Genomic DNA, 19,883 nt, shown 5'->3' on the forward strand with positions numbered 1-19,883 from the left:
GATGTTCAGTGTATCAGTGGTAATAAATCTTGTTTTTGACAACAATAACCCTCCATATGTGCATTTTGGACACTGGGTCTTTTGTTCCTGCTATACTTATTGATAGTTCCTTTATTGCCCCTTAAAATCTTTTGTGGCAGGAAAAGTGCCTATTTCCTTTGCTCCAACCACCTCATTGTACCTGTGGCACTTGCAGGCAACTTTTTCACAGCTGACTAGTATCTACCTCCTGGACAAGCTGTTGGCATCCCCATGAGAATCACCATGGAGGTGAGGTTTGCTAGGAAAAAGAGAAAGAGTAGAAGATTTGAGCTGGTATAAAGAGAAGATAAGGAGAAGGGAGTGTGAAACTAGGAAATAGGGGACCAGAAAATGCTGTAAGACATGTCTGTTCTTCCTTTTTTCCCTTAGGTCAGGACTGAATACCTCTTTTTCCATTTGAGAGAGGTGTCATAGGATCCTTAGTTAAAGCAGGAAGGGACCTCTGAGATCATCTAGTTCAGAGGTTCCCAAACTTATTTGGCCTACCACTCCCTTTAAAAAAAATTACTCAGCACCCCTCTGGGGTTAGGTTAGGTTAACCATTATTTTTATTCAATGCCCTCCCAATTGCACCTGAGGCTACCACCACCTCCCTGGATCCTTCCAGTGCCCTCCCCAAGGGATGGTATTGCCCGCTTTGGGAACCTATGATCTAGTCCAACCTTCATACTTCATAGAGGAGAGAACCAAAGGCTAGCAGGGTGAATGACTTGACAAAAATCCCAGCGATAATAAAGTCAGGGTTTAACCTAGGTCCTCTGACTGCAAATCCAGTGTTCTTTTCATTGCATCACACTGCCTTCCCAAGGAAGGGAGCTTAAATAATGAAGTGTAATCTGCAATGTGGTAGACTCATCCCAATAAGCCATTCCCCAGCCCCCAGCTATCCTCTTAGCTATGTATCTGGCTACATAAGCATTCATTCATTGCTGGAAGACCTCTTAAGTACCTCTTGTCTGTCTATAAGAATGCTCTTTTAGGAAAGGGCATCATCTATATCCTTTCTATCCCTTACTCACCTAGGTGTTTCTCAGACCCACTGATTTCTCCTCCTGAAACCGGGCTTTTGGAAGTGGACTTTCCATTCTGACCCCACGAGTATGTAACTAAAGAGATGACAGAAAATCTATCAAGGACTAATGAATCTTTAGAGAAAACCTCATTGAATTAGCCAAAAAACTGCCTGTTTGAGCAGTAAAAAAACTTTGAGCTAATTGATGTCATAACACAGACTTTGGATTTTCTCAGACCTAGTCATGTAGGAAGATCCAGACTGATGAGCAAAGAAGATAGCACTTCATTGGTTCAGAAGGTACTTCCCTGGAGCTTTGATCTGGGAATTGGAGGACTTGGATGCAGATGACTTTGTCATGGCCTATATGCTTGGGCAAACTATCCTGGGTCTGTCTGCTTGTCTTCTCAGGCCCTTTCTAGCCAGAAATGCATGACTTTATAAACTTAAATTAACTTTCATAATTGAAATTCATTATTAGTCTTAGAATCTCTTAGCATACTATCTACAGGGTTTGTGTAACTTGAGTTTCTTCCAGGCTTCATGATAGACTATTCAAACAGACCATGAACAGAGATGATCCAGCCTGCCAGCCATAAGTACCCTAGTCCCTAATGAACTTAATGATTTTACCATCTTATGTATTCTTGCCCTTAGCCATGCCTCAGTACTAATACTTTTTGACAGTAGTAAGTACAGGGGACTGAAAAAAATAGTACTAGGAATCTGGGAGGGGATTTCCTTTAAAACAGTAACACCCACAGCAACTACTGCTACCGACAACCACCACTACCAACAACCAATACTCACAACCATGACCACTACCTTTTTCCCACAGTTTATGTTCTTTATACTTGATCTGATTTCTTCTGGGCCCAATGTCTTTGTTCAATTTGTAAAAACAGTGACTATGCTTATTTGTTACCAGAGTTTTATTTTTCTTTCCTTTTTCTAATGGGGGCAGATGGGAGGGAGAAAAAAATGGATTTTTGTTAACTAAAAAGATTCGTTTGCAAAATCAGAAGACAAACTGATAATGATGATGGTGGTGGTGGTGCTGGTGGTGGTGGTGGTAATAGCAGTAATAATTATTTATGCTTGCCTGGTACTGATTTTTCTTTGATGAAGTTCTAAACACCTTTTATGGCTTCTGTATTATCGTGAAGTAACTTGATGCAGCTTACCTGTGCTGAACATGTTTTTTTTTCCTTAAAGTTATATTGTGGAGAGAATAACCTTGGCAAGGTTGTGTCTGCAGAACAAGGAAGAAGCTCCCTAGGGATTGACTGTTCCTCTGCAAACAATAGGAATATAAAATAGATAAACTTTTGATTTGATTTGATAAGTCAAAAGTTAATTTGATTAAATAAAAGAAAGAATAATATCTATAACACTATTAAAATTAATTGAAAACAGACCACTAAAAGAATTGTTGCAAAGAGACACCTCCCAACTGCTAAACTTAATAGATATCCCAAAGGGACCTGTCAGTAGGGTTATCATATGACACTAGTCTCTGTTTAACAATAGCTACAAAATCCTGTCAGTCCCTTTTTAATATTTTTAATCAAAAATAACTGTGTCATGTGTGCTAATTCTCATGCTTTTAGAGATGAGAAAGAAGGCATATAGGTCAGTAGTTCTTGGTATCCTTTTTCGTATAGTGATATCCATGATTTTTTTCTAGTTATTCATTATTTTCCCTTCTTTCAATTATCTTTAAACTTGTTCACCTAATGCCCTCAAAATCATGCTACTTTCAGCACTGACCTTGTTCTGTGAATATGTGGTATGATCCAGCTATTCCTCCTGCCTTGGTTTTGATAATGCTACTTTCTTTTTTTTTTTTTGATGATAAACTGGTTTAATATGACCACTAAAACATGAAAATTCTTATTAAAAAAAACTGACATTAGAAATTTTTAAAAGTTCAAATAAAAACAGTCAAGGTCATATTAGAGTACCCAAATGCTGAATCTACTTCAAATACTTTAATAAAATACATTTCTTTAGCAATATAAAATTTACAAACTGATTTACCACAGACATATCCACAGAAAAGATATAAAGCATGAAGCATGGGCTGTGGTAATATTTGCTCTAGCAGGACTTCAAAACCATGCCTCTGCTACTATCTCACCCTCGAACATCCAACCATGACTGTCTTCTCAACCTTAAACATCCCCTTTTTTTTAATATAAATTTATTTATTTTTAGCTTTCAGCATTCACTCCCACAAGTTTTTGAATTCCAAATTTATACCCCATCTCCCCCCTTCTCCCACCCCAAGATGGCATGCATTCTGAATATCCCTTCCCCTAGTCTGTCCTCTCTTCTATCTCTCTCCCCTTCTCTTATCCCCTTCCCCTTCTATTTTCCTGTAGGGTAGGATAGACTTCTATACCCCATTTCCTGTATTTCTTATTTCCCAGTAGCATGTGAAAACATTTTTTTAAACATGTGTTTTTAAAACTTTAGGTTTCAAATTTTCTCTCTTTCTCCCTCCCCACTCACCCTCATTGAAAAGGCAAGCAAAACAATATAGGTTGTACATGTGCAGTTAAGCAAAACACTTCCATAGTAGACCTGTTGTGAAAAACTAACTCTATTTCCCTTAATCCTATCCTGCCCTCCATTTATTCTATTCTTTCTTTTGACCCTGTCCCTCCTCAGAAGTATTTACTTCTGATTACCCCTTTCCCAATCTGCCCTCCTCTCTATCATCCCCTGCTCTCTTGTCCCCTTCTCCCCCTATTTTCCTGTAGGGTAAGACAGATTTCCATACCCAATTGAATGTGTATGTTATTCCCTCCTTAAGCCAAATCCTATGAGAATAAGATTCACTCATTCCCTCTCACCTTCCCCTGTTTCCCCTCCACTGTAAGAGACTTTTCTGTTTTTTTTTTTGTGAGATAATTTACCCCATTCTACCTCTCCCTTTCTTCTTCTCCAGTATATCCTCTCTCATCCCTTAATTTTATTCTCCAGATATGACCCCTTAATCTTCAACTCACCCTGTGCCCTCTATCTATCTATCTACATATACATACATATAATTTTTTTCCTCCAACTACCCTAATACTGACAAAGGTCTCATGAGTTATAAATATCATCTTTCCATGCAGGAATGTAAACAGTTCAATCTTAATAAGTCTCTTATGATTTCTCTTTCCTGTTTACCTCTTCATGTTCCACTTGAGTCCTGTATTTGAAAGTCAAATTTTCTATTCAGCTCTGGTCTTTTCATCAAGAATGCTTGAAAGTCCTCTATTTCACTGAATGACCATTTTTTCCCCTGAAGGATTATACTCAGTTTTGCTGGGTAGGTGATTCTTGGTTGTAATCCTATCTCCTTTGCCCTCGGAATATTATATTCCATGCCCTGCGGTCCTTTAATGTAGAAGCTGCTAAATCTTGTGTTATCCTGATTGTGTTTCCACAGTACTTGAATTGTTTCCTTCTGGCAGCTTGTAATATTTTCTCCTTGACCTGGGAACTCTGGAATTTGGCTACAATATTCCTAGGAGTTTTCCTTTGGGGATCTCTTTCAGGAGGAGATCTGTGGATTCTTTCAATTTCTATTTTGCCCTCTGGTTCTAAATATCAGGGCAGTTTTCCTTGATAATTTCTTGAAAGATGATGTCTAGGCTCTTTTTTTGATCATGGCTTTCAGATAGTCCAATAATTTTTAAATTCTCTCTCCTGGATCTATTTTCCAGGTCAGTTGTTTTTCCAATGAGATATTTCACATTGTTTTCTAATTTTTCATTCTTTTGGATTTGTTTTACAGTGTCTGATTTCTCATAAAGTCACTATTTCCAATTGCTCTATTCTAATTTTTAAGGAAGTATTTTCTTCAGTAATCTTTTGGACTTCCTTTTCCATTTGGCCAATTTTCTTTTTAGGGCATTTTCTCCTCATTGGCTTTTTGGACCTCTTTTGCCATTTGGGTTAGGCTATTTTTTAAGGTGTTATTTTCTTCAGTATTTTTTGGGTCTCCTTTAGCAAGCTGTTGACTTGTTTTTCATGATTTTCTTGCATCACTCTCATTTCTCTTCCCAGTTTTTCCTCTACTTCCCTTACTTGCTTCTCAAAATCCCTTTTGAGCTCTTCCAAGGCCTGGGACTGATTCATATTTTTCTTGGAGGCTTTGGATGTAGGAGCTTTGACTTTGTTGTCTTCTTCTGGTTGTATATTTTGATCTGCTTTTTCACCAAAGTAAGATAATGTCTGACTCTTTTTGCGCTGCTTGCTCATGATCCCAGCCAATTACTTGAGTTTTAAACTCTTTGTTAAGGTATGAATCTGCTTCCAATGTGGAGAATGTAGTGTCCCAAGCTTCAGGGGGTTTGTACAGCTGTTTTCAGAGATACTTATAGGGACCTGTAAATTTTCAGTTCTTCCAATGTGGTATGATAAGGGGCGAGGTGTTTACTCCTTTCCTGGCCTGTGACTACAAGTACTCCTTTCTGTCTCGTAACTGTGAGGAGGGGTTCCTCTCTACAGCCACTACAAGCTCCACCAAGTCAGTGCTCCTCCTCACCCCAGCACCGCTGCCCAGAACTGTGGCCCAGATCTAAACATGGGCAAAGCAAGAGATTCTTGTCTCAGCACTGGCAAAGAGATACCTGCAATCCCTCTCTGATCAGCCACTGGATTCCCCCTCAGTGTGTGGGCCGGAAGCTCAGGAAGCAGCTCCCCCCCCCCTTTTGGGAAATGGAGCTGAAACCCCGCCTTCCTTTCTCAGTACCCACAGAAACAGACTTTTCCCACTGACCTTCTATGTTGTCTTTGGCATTGGTGGATTGAGGAGTCTTGAAACCTCCACAGCTGCCCGAGATTCAGTTTTCTGAGGCCTGCTCCAGGTTTGCTGCAGCCTGCGCACCCATGCCGTGCTGCGCTGCGCTCCCAGCCCGGCGCCATACACCGTTCTGATCAATCATCCAGGTTGTCTTGGGCTGGAAATTTGTTTCACTCTGTCCTTTTGTGGGTTCTGCTGCTTCAGAATTTGTTTAGAGCCATTTTTTATGAGTATTTGGAGAGGTTTGGAGGAGAGCTCAAGCAAGTCACTGCTTTCACTCTGCCCCATAATGCTACTTTCTCAGATAGTGTGTTTGGAACTATGATATTAGAATCTACCATCATTGGTGAAGTGGATAGTATATGATATAAATCATGACAGATCTTTTCCATTTGTTCTCATCCTAGTTCCTGGTTTAATCTGAGATTTGTAAATTCTTTTCCTGCCTCCCCTAAACATCACCACTTCTCAGTTTTATAAGGAGATATTGTTCAACAAATTGCTATATATATATGTTTTTTAAAAGAACTGAGCCTTTCATCTTATGTGTTAACCATTATAAAGTCAATGATTTCATTTTGATCTGTGCTTCAAATTCCAAAAAAAATTTTTTTTGAGTTCTTATAGCCATTCAGTCTGATTCCAGTTACCTATACTCCTGAGCTTTCTTTGAGGTGATATGTATTTGTCAAGAGATCACAATATTTATCTGTTTATTCTCAATTACATTTATCACCCTTACTACCCCGGGACAATTCTAGTCCTTGCCCTTCCTTGGTCAAGCACTTCTTTGTCATCTCCTTAATCTGACCTGAAAGCACAGTTCTTGTTGCAATTTAAAGTTCACTACTTCATAAGGTTAAGTACATTTTAATTGATCATCGATACTAATGCTTTTAACATAGGTTCTCTTTTGACCCTAATGGTACTCCTATAAAACAGGTAGTGGCAAATATCATCATGCCCACTTGACAATTGGGGAAACTAAGGCAAACAGGTTTACTGAAATGTTGAAACACAAATGGCTATTGGCTTTTTGCTGTTTCTCTACAGTGCAAAGACAGATTGTATGGTGAAAAGAATGCTAGTCTTGAACTTTGGAAGCACCTGGTTTGAAACTCTACCTTTGACATTCAGTAGTTGTATGTCTGTGGGCAAATCCCATCACCTCTCTGTTTCCTAATCTGTAGAATGGGGATAGTAATACTTGGACTCCCTAATTCATGGGGTAGCTGTGAGGATCAAATGAGATAATGTATGCATAGTGCTTTGCAAGCCATAAAGCTCTATATAAATGGCAATTGTTATTAATATTATTGTTGGATATTTATAATGAATTGTCAACTTTGCAGTTTCTCTTAGAATGCAAAGCCAGCCTGCATGGATTTATTCCTGTTACTTTACCCATAAAGCTTTTGCACTCCCCTGTTTTATTACTCATCACATTCATATCTTATTTTTTCTTCATAGATATCATTAATGGAGCTCAAGAAAAATGTGAATTGCCTCCTATGGATGGCTTCCCACACTGCGAAGGGAAAATCAAGGTAAAACAAGATGGCACCCAGTCATTAGGCATCCATGCCTTAGATAGTCTGATTTTATATTTGTCCTTTCCTCTTCCCCAATAAAAGAAGGTTATGGTATTCATTTTCATTAATGAAGATAGAACTCTATATACTTGTGAACCTCAATATCTTATGGAACTTGAGCAGCCTTGATGCTAATGTACTCTGTAGAGGATGCTAACTATTCAGTCAAGCAGAGAAACACAGCTCCTCCTTCAGGCCTTGGTCTATATTTTGGAAACTTTTTCAACACACAGTGGCAGAAAGGTATTATTGTTATAATCAGTGCCCAGGGCCCTTTATAGAAAGTCTCTGGATCTTGGGTTTAAATGTCACATGTGCATTTGTGCCCAAATATTTAGACGACCCTAGGTTATTTGAGTGTATCTTCAATAACCGTTTTTAAAAAAATGTTTTTGACATCCAAAATCTGGAGAAATGATTCTCCAAGAAAAGCAGAGTTTGGGAGGTTTCAGAAAACTGAGCAGGTCATGGAATTAAGATTATGATATAAAATCCCAAGGATGTTTACATTGTAGTCATCTGTGTCATTTCTAAATATTCAGATGAGAACTCTACCTGGTTGGGGAAGTAAGGTTAGTAATAGTAGTTCAGTATCCCTAGAAGATAAGCACTTAATAAATTTGATGATTGAGAAGGGTTTTTTGTTTGTTTGTTTGAATCAATATCATTTCAGCTTCAGTTTCCTGGTTTCTTGCTGTCTCATATAGAAACAACTTTGCCAAGCCAGACAAAGACCAGTGTTGAGTTCTTGTTACTCAAACACTGTGTTTTCTGACCTCTTTAGTTGGAGCTCAGTTTACTCCCTGTGTTCTTGTCCTCATACTTGAGCAGGTCAGCCAACCCTGATTCTCCTCTGATTTCCCTTTATCTGCTGGCAAATGTGAAGAAGTGTTGCTAAACGAACAACAATGATGTTTTCATTTGACTTTTGTCATTGCAGTGGATGAAAGATATGTGGAGAACAGATCCCTGCTACGCAAATTATGGTGTGGATGGGTCCACGTGCTCTTTTTTTATTTACCTCAGTGAGGTCAGTACTGTATCTGGTGGCTTTGGGGCCAGGGTGTGGTAGCTGTTTTCTCAAGTTGGGTTCTGAACTAGGATTGCTTTGGAATTTGTATTCATTTTCAATGGAATAGCCATGTTTTCCTCTTTTAATCCCCCAATTCCTAATGCCATGCTAATAAGTTGGCATATAAGTGAAATGGATATTGTCTTTACTTCCCTGAATTGTCATTTGTGCTATGTAATTTAAATATTACCTTCTTAGAGGAGCTCCAAGCACTTAGGTTCAGAAAATTAGGAAATATTAGAACTAGAGAGGAACCTTAAAGATCGTCTAATCCAGCCCCCCTCCATCTTATTTTATTTCACGTTTATTTCATTTTTGTCCTGGACTTGTAATATCATTGGTGGAGGTAATTTCCTCTGCAGATGGAGACTAACAACTTTTTTGTGATTTAGTCCCCAGAAAAATTTATGCTGGAGGCTATTCAGAGGCCAAGTGACTTACCCAGTTTCACAGGGCCAGTGTATGTCATAGAAGGGATGTGAACTCCAATTTTCCTCACTTTGAGTTTGCTCTGTATCCACTAACCTATGCTAACTTCTTCCCTTCAATTATACACACAGAAATGAAGACACAGAAGTATTTTAGCCAAGTTCATACAAGTAGGCAGGGGTTGACTCAGGACTAGTACAGAAACAGCCTTTTTCCCAGTCCAGGATGCTTTCTATTATTACCATGCTGCTTCTCTATGCAGAGTATTTTTTTCTAATCAGGTCATTTGTTAAAGGTTAGATTCATTATCTTCCTTTAATCGGTAGGAAGACCACGTCTTAAGGTAGAACCTTAAGGTCCAGGTGAAGGACAGGTCCAGGCATCCAGTTTGGGTTTTATAATGTCCTATTTTATCTCATTGGGGCAGCTAGGTGGCTTAGTAGCTAGACTGCAGGGCCTGGAAAACTCATCTTCCTGAGTTCAAATCTAGCCTTAGACACTTACAAGCTATGTGACCCTGGGCAAGTCACTTAACTTTGTTTGCCTCAGTTTCCTCTTCTGTAAAATGAACTAGAGAAGGAAATGTACAACCACTCCAGTCTCATTGCCAAGAAAACTACAAACGGGGTCATGAAGAGTTATACATCACTGAATATGACTGCAGCACAATAACATTTTATCTTATTCCTGCTTTACAGATTTATTCCCCTGAGCAAAGCCTGCTGACTACTCTGACAAGCTTTCAATTAATGAGACCAAGTTACTTGAATTCTGAGTATATCTTAACTACCACATGGGGGTTTTTGCCCTGCCCTTCCCTCCCTCTGTTATATTTTTGTTCTTCTTTCAATTTGACTAATTGATATTAATAGCTCTCTAATCATTCTAGGCCAAAGGGAAATGCCTCTGTTTTTGATAATGAATAGAGAAGTCAGCTGAATAAAATACTTTTGCTTGACTTCTTCCTTAAGGAATTCATATTTCCTTTCTTCTGTGCCATGATGAAAATGATAGGAAGGGTCTGCCCTTCAGCCCGGAGGCCAACTTGGCAGCTTATATAGACTTTATAGCCCAGATTTCCGTCATTTTTGCCTGTGAGGGTTGTCCTCACCCAGCTATTGCCTCTTTTTTCTTGGCACATAATAGAGTCAATCCTAAACATTCACATGGTATTTGTTCCTTTAAAAAAAAAAGCTCCATGCAAGTAAAAGACAGAAATGTTGATTCATTGAACCTATGGGAAATGGGGAGTTACATTCTTGAGACCACCAAAAACTATAATCTTTCACAAGAGATTGCTGTCACACTTTAGATATGCCTCTAGTCTCAGAAGTCAATTATAAGTGAAGAGGTCTAGAGGTTTTTGGGTGCTGCTGGAACCCCAAGGTCACAGTACTGGGCCCTGTCTGATAGAACTCAACTCAAATCTTCAGCCAGAGGAAAAGTTTATTAGTGATAAAAACACTTAGGGCCAGGTGACGCCTGTAAGGACGAGCTGGCATGAGATGTTCTCAGCCTTGTGGGCTTGAGATTCTCAGCCAGGTGACACGAGAGGTTCTCAGCGTGAGATTCTCAGCCTTGAATGAGGGCCAGGGTAGATCTTACATACTTTGGGTGACCAGGGAAAGGTCTGGGGAAAGGGTCTGGGTGAGAATTCCCAGAGATTGGAATGTCTAAGAGATTGAATAGACAATGGGAATTGATAATGAAGGAACTGAAAGGTATCTGAATGAGATCAAAAGGTAGGCCAAGACTTGCAAAGGAAGATGAGGGGCTGGGGCCTGTAGACAAAAGGGAGCCAGATTCCCTTGGGTCAAGGGGGGAAGACCTCGGCTTGGGCCACACCCCATCAATAAGCACCCTTTTCACCCTCAGGGTAAAGGTTCCTTATTCAATTTAATTTTCAAAAGTCTTCTTTTACCTTGTAGTTCCAGAATTTAGCCAGTCCAACTCCACTGATTGAGAAGCCTAGCTAATTTCATGCTCTTCTAAGGGTTCATATATTTCTTCTAAGATAAGAGAATTGTCAACCCCTCCACTCAGCATTCCTGTCTGAATTCTAGAAGAGTTTCCTGATTTAACAATTCCCCCCAAAAAAATAGGTACAAGGCACATATATCTCCCTTACTATGCTGCAAGTCAGTTATATTTTTTTATCCCTCTCTCTCTGTCCATAATACAAAGACACCAGATCAGAAATGGAAACAGTTTTACCAATCGAAATAACACAAGAAAGATGCATTGCTCTCTACCTTGTTGTTCCTTCCTAAGGATCAGTCTCCAAGATCTTTCTTCCCCTCTCATTTTTTTAATCTTACATCATTCAAAAATCTCCCCTAATAATGTCCTGTTTCACTCTTATATTGGATGAAGATGTGTCCTTCCTTCTTTGTTATGGCCAGTGCCTCTGTATCCAGGTACATGAAGCCTTGATATGCCCTCCCTTTTACTCCAACAGATTGCCTCAACTCTCCACTCCTCATCTTCTTTGTAGTGTCTCCTTATGTACTGGCTACTTCACTGATGCCTATAAGCATGTCCTTGTCACTTCCAACCTTTAAAAAACAAAATCTCATTTGATCCTGCCATTTCTGCTCGATATTGCCCTCTATCTCACCTTACCTTTTTGACTAAACTCTTTGAGAAAGACTATCTACACTAGATGCCTTCACCTTCTCTTTACTACCTCTTCTAAACTTTCTGCAGTTTGGCTGCCTACTGCATTATTCAACTGAAACTCTTTCCAAAGTTGCCATTGATCTCCTAATTTCCACATCTTAATGGTCTTTTCTTAGGCCTCATTCTTCTTGACTCCTCTGCAATGTTTTGAACTGTCAATCGTTTTTGTCTAGGATATTCTCTCCTCCCCTAGGTTTTCATGACACCACTCTCTGCTAGTTTTCTTCCTCCCTCTCTGACTACTTCTCAGTCTTCCCTTATGGTTCTTCATCCCTGTCACACTAGCTGTAGATATCCTCAAACGTTTCCTTCTGGGCCCTCTTCGCTTTTCCTTCTATATTTATCTCATGTGGTAATCTCATCAGCTCCCAAAGGTTTAGTTAGCATTGTGTGGGATGCCACTCAAATTAAAAAAACACACAGAGGTATCCAAGGAGAAGCAGAAAGTTAATTTATTATTATAATTATTTCAAACCTCGAGATTTGGGTGTCCCTCCACCAGAATACTCTGATGAAAGGAGACACAGACAGAAGCAAAGGACCTGATTAAATACCCTAATGGGCAAAATCCCCCCTCCCACCAACTGGCCAATATTTGGCTCACATTCTCAATGTCCATAGAAACTGAAAACAAAACAATGAACACAATATACATATCTATATTTCTTAGTTTGCTGAAGTAATACCAAAGAAACAATTAAAGATGTGCAGTCAAGCTAGACACTGTAGTGTATAGCCAGGTCACCATGACTGAAATATAGCAACAGGTGCATCAGCAGAATAGAGGGGGGGCTTCTTCAGGAGTTTCAGGCTTGGCAAACTTTAACTACTTAACAATGGCATAAGGGGGGTGTACTTGGGGTTGAATTCCCATAAATCAGGTGATTTCTAGTAAATTGAAACTTAGGCCTGTCAGGCTGCTATGCCTGCCTTGAGTCTAATACAATTTCTATTTATTCTTCTAAGAAGTTTTCATGGGACCCTCATCCCACTCAGCCTTATCCCAAACCTTAATTACACTGAGGAGTCTTCACTGGGACATCCCATTCAGTATCTCAGTGCAAAATGATTCACACATCTCTGTAGCCAGCCCTAGTGTACATCCTGTAGTATGATCTTGCATCAGCTTTTGGACTTCTCCAACTAAAAGTCCTGTAGAAATTTGAAGCTACATATCTAAAACAGTACTTATTTTTTCCTCCTTCCCCTTCCCCTATGTTCTACCTCCTTCTGGATTTCCCTATTTCTATTGAGGACAACACCATCCTCCTGGACACCCAAGTTCTCAACTTCATTATCACCCTCAGTTCCTCACTCTCACCCACCCCATGAATAGGTATTCTGTTGCCAGATCTCGTTATTCAACTTTCTCAACATACTTTATATACTTCTCCTTTTTTTTACTCACAAAGTCATTGCCCTAATTTAGCCTTTATCACCTCACTCCTGGACTTCTGGTTTGTGTCTCTGCCTGAAGTTCTCCCCACTTCAATCCATCTTTTACTCAGCTGGCAGAGTAGTTTTCTTAATGCTGAGATCTGACTCATGACATCCTCTTGCTCCCCAATTAATAAATTCCTCTGGCTCTTTATTATTTCTAAGCTCAAATATCCCTCTCATTGGTCTTTAAGGTTCTTCACAACCTTGTGCTTCCCTGCCTTTCTCACGTTCTTACACTTTTCTCTCATTCATATACTCTTTTGTCCTACTATACTTGCCTACTAGATATCCCTTGTACATCACTCTCTGTTTTCTTTGCCTTTACACAGGCTGTCACCCATACCTGGAATGTACTTATTCCGCACATTTGTCTTAGTTTCACTGACTTCCTTCAAGATTTAGCTCAAATCCCACCTTCTGCAGGACATTCCTGGTCCCCCAGCTGCTAGTGCCTTCCTTCAGACTCTCCATCTGCTCTGTGTGTATATTGTGTGTAGCTAGTTATTTACATGTCTCCGTCATTAGAATATGAGCTACTTCAAGGCAGGGGCTATTTTCATATTTTTTGTGTTCCCAATGTCTAGAGCAGTGCCTGATACATAATATACTTTTAATAAATGACTATTGACTGATTGACTGATCTTTGGTAAAAGAACATGAAAGTTCTAAGAATTGTTAAAATATCTGGCCATATATAAGCTTTTCCTAGGCCTTATTTTTATGCAAACTTGATATCTGTGCCTGAGAAGCTGTCTGAATTACATTCAGAAGATGGGAAATGGTTGGGAGGAGATTCAATTCTACTCCCCTATTTCTGAATTCATGTAATCCTTTAAGAATACTTTCATCTCTTTTACTTTCTCCTCAAATCCAAAGGCTGGGTGAAAAGGGGAGAAAGGAATCACAGTATAGTTTGGTAAATATTCAGGGTCCTTTGTTTTCACCACTTCAAATCCCAGCATGGTTATTGTGGCATGGCTAGGATGGTAGTAAACATGGCAAGTCAACAATTAATAAGTATCTACAATGTGCAGGCACCATGCTAATCTTGGTTGATACAAGGAAAAGTAAAAATAGTCCCTGCCCTCAAGGAGCTTACAATCTAATGGGAGACATTATGCAGTTGAGTATGAAAAACAAGATATACAGTGGATTAATTGGAGAAAAAGGCATTCTAACCCCAGGGAGAAGGCACGAGTACTAAGTGAGATTGTGAAAGCTTTCTTTCAGAAGTTGGAATTTTAACTGAGACTTGGAAAATACCAGGGATGAGAGGAGGCAGAGATGATGAAGGAGAGAATGCCAGGAATGGGGTATAGCCAGTGAAAGTGCACAGAGAAGACCAGAATAGAGAGAAATCAGTCAGGGAAATGCAGATGGGGTTTCTGAGGTTGAAAAAATTACCTTGCTTCTGCCCATCTTTAGTTAAGCAGCCAGGGACCAGTGATACTTTGCATACAGAACATGATCTGGACAGAATTGTTGTGTCAAGGCAATGTTTGTTGTCACTGAAGGAGAGCTGAATGCTCCAACCATTTAAAAAATTAATGCAAAACCACTGAAATAGTGAAATGTTAGTGACTTAGGGAAGGTTAGAATAGCATGTGAGCAGCAGCTTTCATATCATGGCTGATTTATTCCCATGGGACAAACCATAGAGTCCAGGTAATGTTATGACCTGCAGGGAAGATGTTACTAGTTTACTATGACAGATGACTTCCCAGTTATCCTTGACTCTTCCTCACATCCATCCCCTATCCAGTTACCAATGTTTTTAAATCAGTCACATCTCTGGAATCCACCTTCTTTCCCTCATTCACCACTCTAGTTCAGCCTCTCATTACCTCTTTCCTGGACAGTATAATAATCTACTGATTAGTTTCCCTGCTTCCAGTCCATCCTCCGGTCGATCAGTAAACATTTATTAAGCACTTTGGTGACAGGCACTGTGGTAAATGCTGCTGATGCAAAAAGAGGCAGAAGACAGTCCCTGCCCTCAAGGAGCTGTCAATCTAATCACGAACCTTCCACTCTGGTATTCCTAAAGCATGGGTTTGACATGTCACTCCCCTTTATCTCTCTCCAGAACTAGTTTTTATTATATTCCTTTATAGACACTACACATCCTCTTACTATCTGAACTTCCCTGAACTCACTATCACATCTCTGTGCTTCCCAGAATTCCTTCCCATCTCACCTCCACCTCAATCTCCCCCTGCTTTCTATCTTCAGTGCTCTCTCTTCAGATTATGTTGTACTTACTGATCTGTTAGACAGTATATACTGTATACCTGTTGTACTTTTCCCTACTCCCACCCCCCAGTAAGATACTATCCATTTTTGTGTAGTTAGGGTCTGTTTCATTTTTGTCTTTGTATTTCCAATGCCTAGCACAAGATGGTCAGCACTGAATAATTTGGTGAATTGAATTAAGGGCCTAATTGGGAGTTGGTCAGTATGGCAACATTACCCTTTCCAGTTTTGTCTCTTTGTCACTTAGGATGGCCTGTTGATGTCTGCTCTGCCAGTGTCCCACCCTTAGGAATTATGGATATCTCCTTCTTCTGCACCTGAACTCCTATATTTGGGTTGTCTCTCACATCTTCTGTAAGCTTCTTATGAGCTGAGACTGCCTTATTTTTTCTCTTTGTATTCCAGAGTTTAGCTCAATTTTGTTGTATAATGAGTGCTTAATAAGCACTTTTTTCACACATTTAGTCCAAAATGTAGTTGCTAGTAGTGTAGACAGGTGAATCTTTTGTCTGAAACATACACGCATTTTGAGCTTGAGACTATTATAGCCTTGAAGCAGAGTCAAATCACTTAGGGGGCAACAGTGGAAAGAACACTGGATTTGGAGTTAGAGAATCTAGATTCAAATTCCAGCTCTGACATTTATTCTAGATGTTATCTAGAGTAGTTCATTGAAGTCAATCAAGTCAGTGTCCATTTATTAAGCACTTGCTATGTTCTAGGCACTGTACTAAGGGCTGGTATACAAAGGACAGTAAAAGATAGTCTCCTATTCTCAAAGAGCTTACTTATCATTTTAACATTTAATCCCACTGGCCCTGAGTTTCCTTGTCTGCAAAATTAAGGGGCTGTAGTAGATGACAAAATACCATGCATGTTAAGTGCTATATGATGGACATGGAAAGTAGAGCATCTGCAGTGAAAAGGGGGTTGTGAGTTTTGTCAAAAGGCATGGAGGAATAGCTTAACAGAGAAGGGCTCATTAGTGGCAACTGGACCACCTCCTTCTTTCTGAATCTTTTTCCTTTTATCTATTCTGGTTTTTAGCAAAAGAGGAGCAGGGAAGACATTGCAGGAAAGGAAAATGCTTTGAATAAATATAGGAGGACTGGGGACTTTTTTGGGGCAGGAGAGATAATGATGTCATTCTCGGGGACAAATAAATAGACAAGTTTTGCAGCAGTGGAAAGGCCTAATAGAAGATGCATATAATTAGAGGGGGAGGGCACCCTATGTCTTTGATTATTCTATATCGTTTTTGTATTTTCCGTCTCTGTCTCTCCACTGAGTTGTCACCTTCCATAGTGTGGGAATCTATATATAAGATATCACTAAATTAGTCATAAAAGATGATCTGAGTTGTTTCCTTCCTCTCCCTCTACAGATATCTTAGATGACCTTCCCATCCTAAAAAATCATCTTGATTCTGCTTTAGTTTATTCCATTTTCCCTATTCTTGTTTTCAAACATCCTTCAACCCTTCCCTATAGAGGCAGTTTCATCCCTTTAGCCATCTTTGTCCTGTTGGACTCTCTCCAGTTTCTCTACATTTTGTTTGAAGTTCTGTAACCCAACCTAGATGTTATAGTCTAATAAAGATCCATGAAGAATGACTTCCTGGCTCTTTTACAACTTTCAAAAATACGTTCCAGTAGAATGGTATGGTGATTAATAATAATGAAATGGGGGGGAGGGTAGAACATAAATTAGAACTCCAGCAACTTTGAAAGCTAAAAGATAGTTTTGTACACTTTACTGGTTATTGCTTATGTTGTAGATTAGCCTTGCATAAGTACAGACTATCTCAAAAGTGTCAGGACCATTTTAAGCCATTTAAGTTATAATGGCTTAAAACAGCCCTAAGATATTGGGGACATTGCATAATGAAGCCCCTATTATTATTTTTGTATGAACTGTATTCTCAGTTGATAGATTCTAATTAAGGTTAATTTTCTCAGATTCTTCTATATTTTGATTCCTTCCCTATGCTATTGATTGGTATGCATTCAGTGACTACTACCAATTTTGATTTTTACTCAAAAAAAAAATGAAAGTTAAGTCACTTGGGGAGATTGAGGGGAAGGAGGAGGTAAGGGAGACAGGAAAATAAGGGAAATGCAATCCAAAGTCAAATAGAAATTGTCTTGTGTTATCCAGTATTTTAACTATTGGTGCTCTGCTTTCCCTTTTTAATAATTTTATACAATAAAAGTTTAGTGCCTACTATGTGCAAAGAAAGGTGTCAGGTGCTCTATCAAGAAATGAGTCTCTTATTTTTGTTTAAGATCTTTGAAGTATATAGAATAAAACTGCAGCTAGAAGGAGCAGTAAAAAGTAAATATGGCAGGGCAGGAATATCATGAGGATATGAGATGGGAAGGTGTGTTATGCCAAACATATCTCCCTGTGTAGGTTAAAAGGTGCCCTTTTTGGGGGGCAGGACAAGACAATTGGGGTTAAGTGACTTGCCCAGGGTCACACAGCTAGTAAGTGTCAAGTATCTGAGGCTGGATTTGAACTGACTCCAGGGCCAGTGCTCTATCCCCAGGGCACCTATCTGCCCCAAAAGGTGCCTGTTTTCAAGGATTTAATTTGAATAGAGTATGAAGCTAAAACCTTCCAATCAATCTCTCCTATCGAATGGGATTGTAAACCACTCCTCACCCCCCCCCAAATAAGAGGTAGAGGTAAATGTACCTCAGTCAGAGCTAGAAATGTGACATAAAATCATTTTCATTTTACATTTCAATATATGAATGTAAAACAGTTATGTTTTAGCTTCTGGGAATGTGAAAAATCCATCTGTTTTCATTGATTTATTTTTTTCTAAATATGAAAATGTTTGTTAGGATTGCTAGCTTTTGTAGTTTTCTTGTTTTATTACCTCCTAGAAGCTTTACATGTCTTTCATATCTATATTATTTGTGAGTTTTTAAAGGGGAGGGGTTACAGACAGATACAGAGGGCACTTTTACAGGTACACAAAACATTTAAAAAAACTAAGTATAGATGTTTATTGACTGACTATATGAACATACCTTTAAGTACTACCCTAGTTCCTTGCATGAGGTCCATTAACAATTATATCATGTCTTTATTGTAAGAGGCATTGTGATATATTAGAGAGGTATTGGATTGTCAGATAGGAGAGAATGAGGTTTAAATTTCTTCTCCTGTTTCTTACTAGTTTTGTGACTTTGTTAGCCATTTACCCTCTTTAAACCTTAGTTACCTCATTTGTAAAATGAGGATAATAGTAATTTTATTCAAGAGTATTGTGAGGGTTAAATAAAATGTAAAAATGTTTTACAAACCTTGAACCTCTATATAGTTATTAGCTACTATTATTATTCTTTCCCTTTAAACTTTTGTACTTTCAAAATTTGTGAAAAACAAAACAAAAACAAGGCAAAGTCGCTAGTGTAAACACTAATTGAACATGCACTTCTGCATTCCCTAAGTTACATTACATCCTGTGGTTTTTCCCATTGGGCTTCCCTGAATGAACTCTTCTTTTATTCCCTTGTAACCTTGGTAATCCTAGTTATGATTTTTGAGTAATTCTAGGCTTGTACTTATTTGGTTTCTGATTGTCCCATGATGGACCAATTCCCATCGAATTATAGTTATGATCCCTCCATCCTTTAGCCCTCAAACCTCAACTTTTTAATTCATTGGTTTTCTTTCTATAGTCAGGGCCACCAACATTTAGTCTTAAAATATCTATATGAAGTAAGGAAGATAAATTATCTGGGATAAATTATCCCCATTTTACAGAGGAGAAGGCTGAAATTTTTGGTTCTGAAGAGTATATTTGTACCCTTTCGTAAATACACTTTGAAATGAACCATAAAATCATAGAATCTTAGGGTTAAAGGGGCCCTCAGAGATTACTGAGCTCTGTTTTGGCTGGGTATGGAGAGTACTAGTTCACCTCAAGGTCCCTTCCAGTTCTTAGAATCTGTGATTCTTTGAACTCTTAGCCACAGCATGAACCACTTCTGTTCTGTCTTGTTTAAATAATTGTCCAGTCTTCAAACAAAACATCTTTGTTGTAAACTTAGAGTCATACATTCAGATCAATAAATGTTTGAAATTAGTCACAATACCTGACTTCATCCCTATAAAATGAATTGTAATTGTCCTAATTTTACTGATGGTTCAAATGTACCATTGAGTTGGCACCTGACCTGCCCCCCCCAAAAAAAATGAAGCTTGAAAATAATCTTCTGTAGAAAACTTTGAGTATTCAGCTACTCCAAGTGGAAAGAATCAGTGACTGATTCATTAGGCAGTTTTACATTTCTGGAACACTGGGGAAATAATTTTCTCTATCTGTCTTTGTGAATCATGTAACTACCCCCATTATGGAAATGGGTACCCATAAAATAATTATTATGAATGTCATCATTTCAGGTATATTAACTTAGCTCTCTGCAGAACTCTTAGAATCTGCTTCCATTGCTGTGATCTTTCAGTGAATTCAAAATGAATTTAATTCACTTCTCTTGCTATGTATGTAGATATTATCAGTGTATTTCCTAGCTACTTACTCCTCCCTTC

General features: G+C 38.9%; 1 protein-coding gene across 1 annotated transcript in view; it reads left to right on the forward strand.

Moving 5' to 3' along the window:
• The window catches only part of MGAT5 (alpha-1,6-mannosylglycoprotein 6-beta-N-acetylglucosaminyltransferase), a 378,389-nt gene that overhangs the window by 221,693 nt on the left and 136,813 nt on the right, over positions 1-19,883 (forward strand). Inside the window, 2 exon segments of the mRNA XM_078146828.1 lie at positions 7,326-7,402; positions 8,388-8,477. Of these exon segments, the coding sequence (XP_078002954.1) occupies positions 7,326-7,402; positions 8,388-8,477 (167 nt within the window).

The sequence above is a fragment of the Phascolarctos cinereus genome, unplaced genomic scaffold (assembly GCF_003287225.1).
Source record: "Phascolarctos cinereus isolate Bilbo 61053 unplaced genomic scaffold, phaCin_HiC Scaffold_726;HRSCAF=1367, whole genome shotgun sequence".
Lineage (NCBI taxonomy): Eukaryota > Metazoa > Chordata > Mammalia > Diprotodontia > Phascolarctidae > Phascolarctos > Phascolarctos cinereus.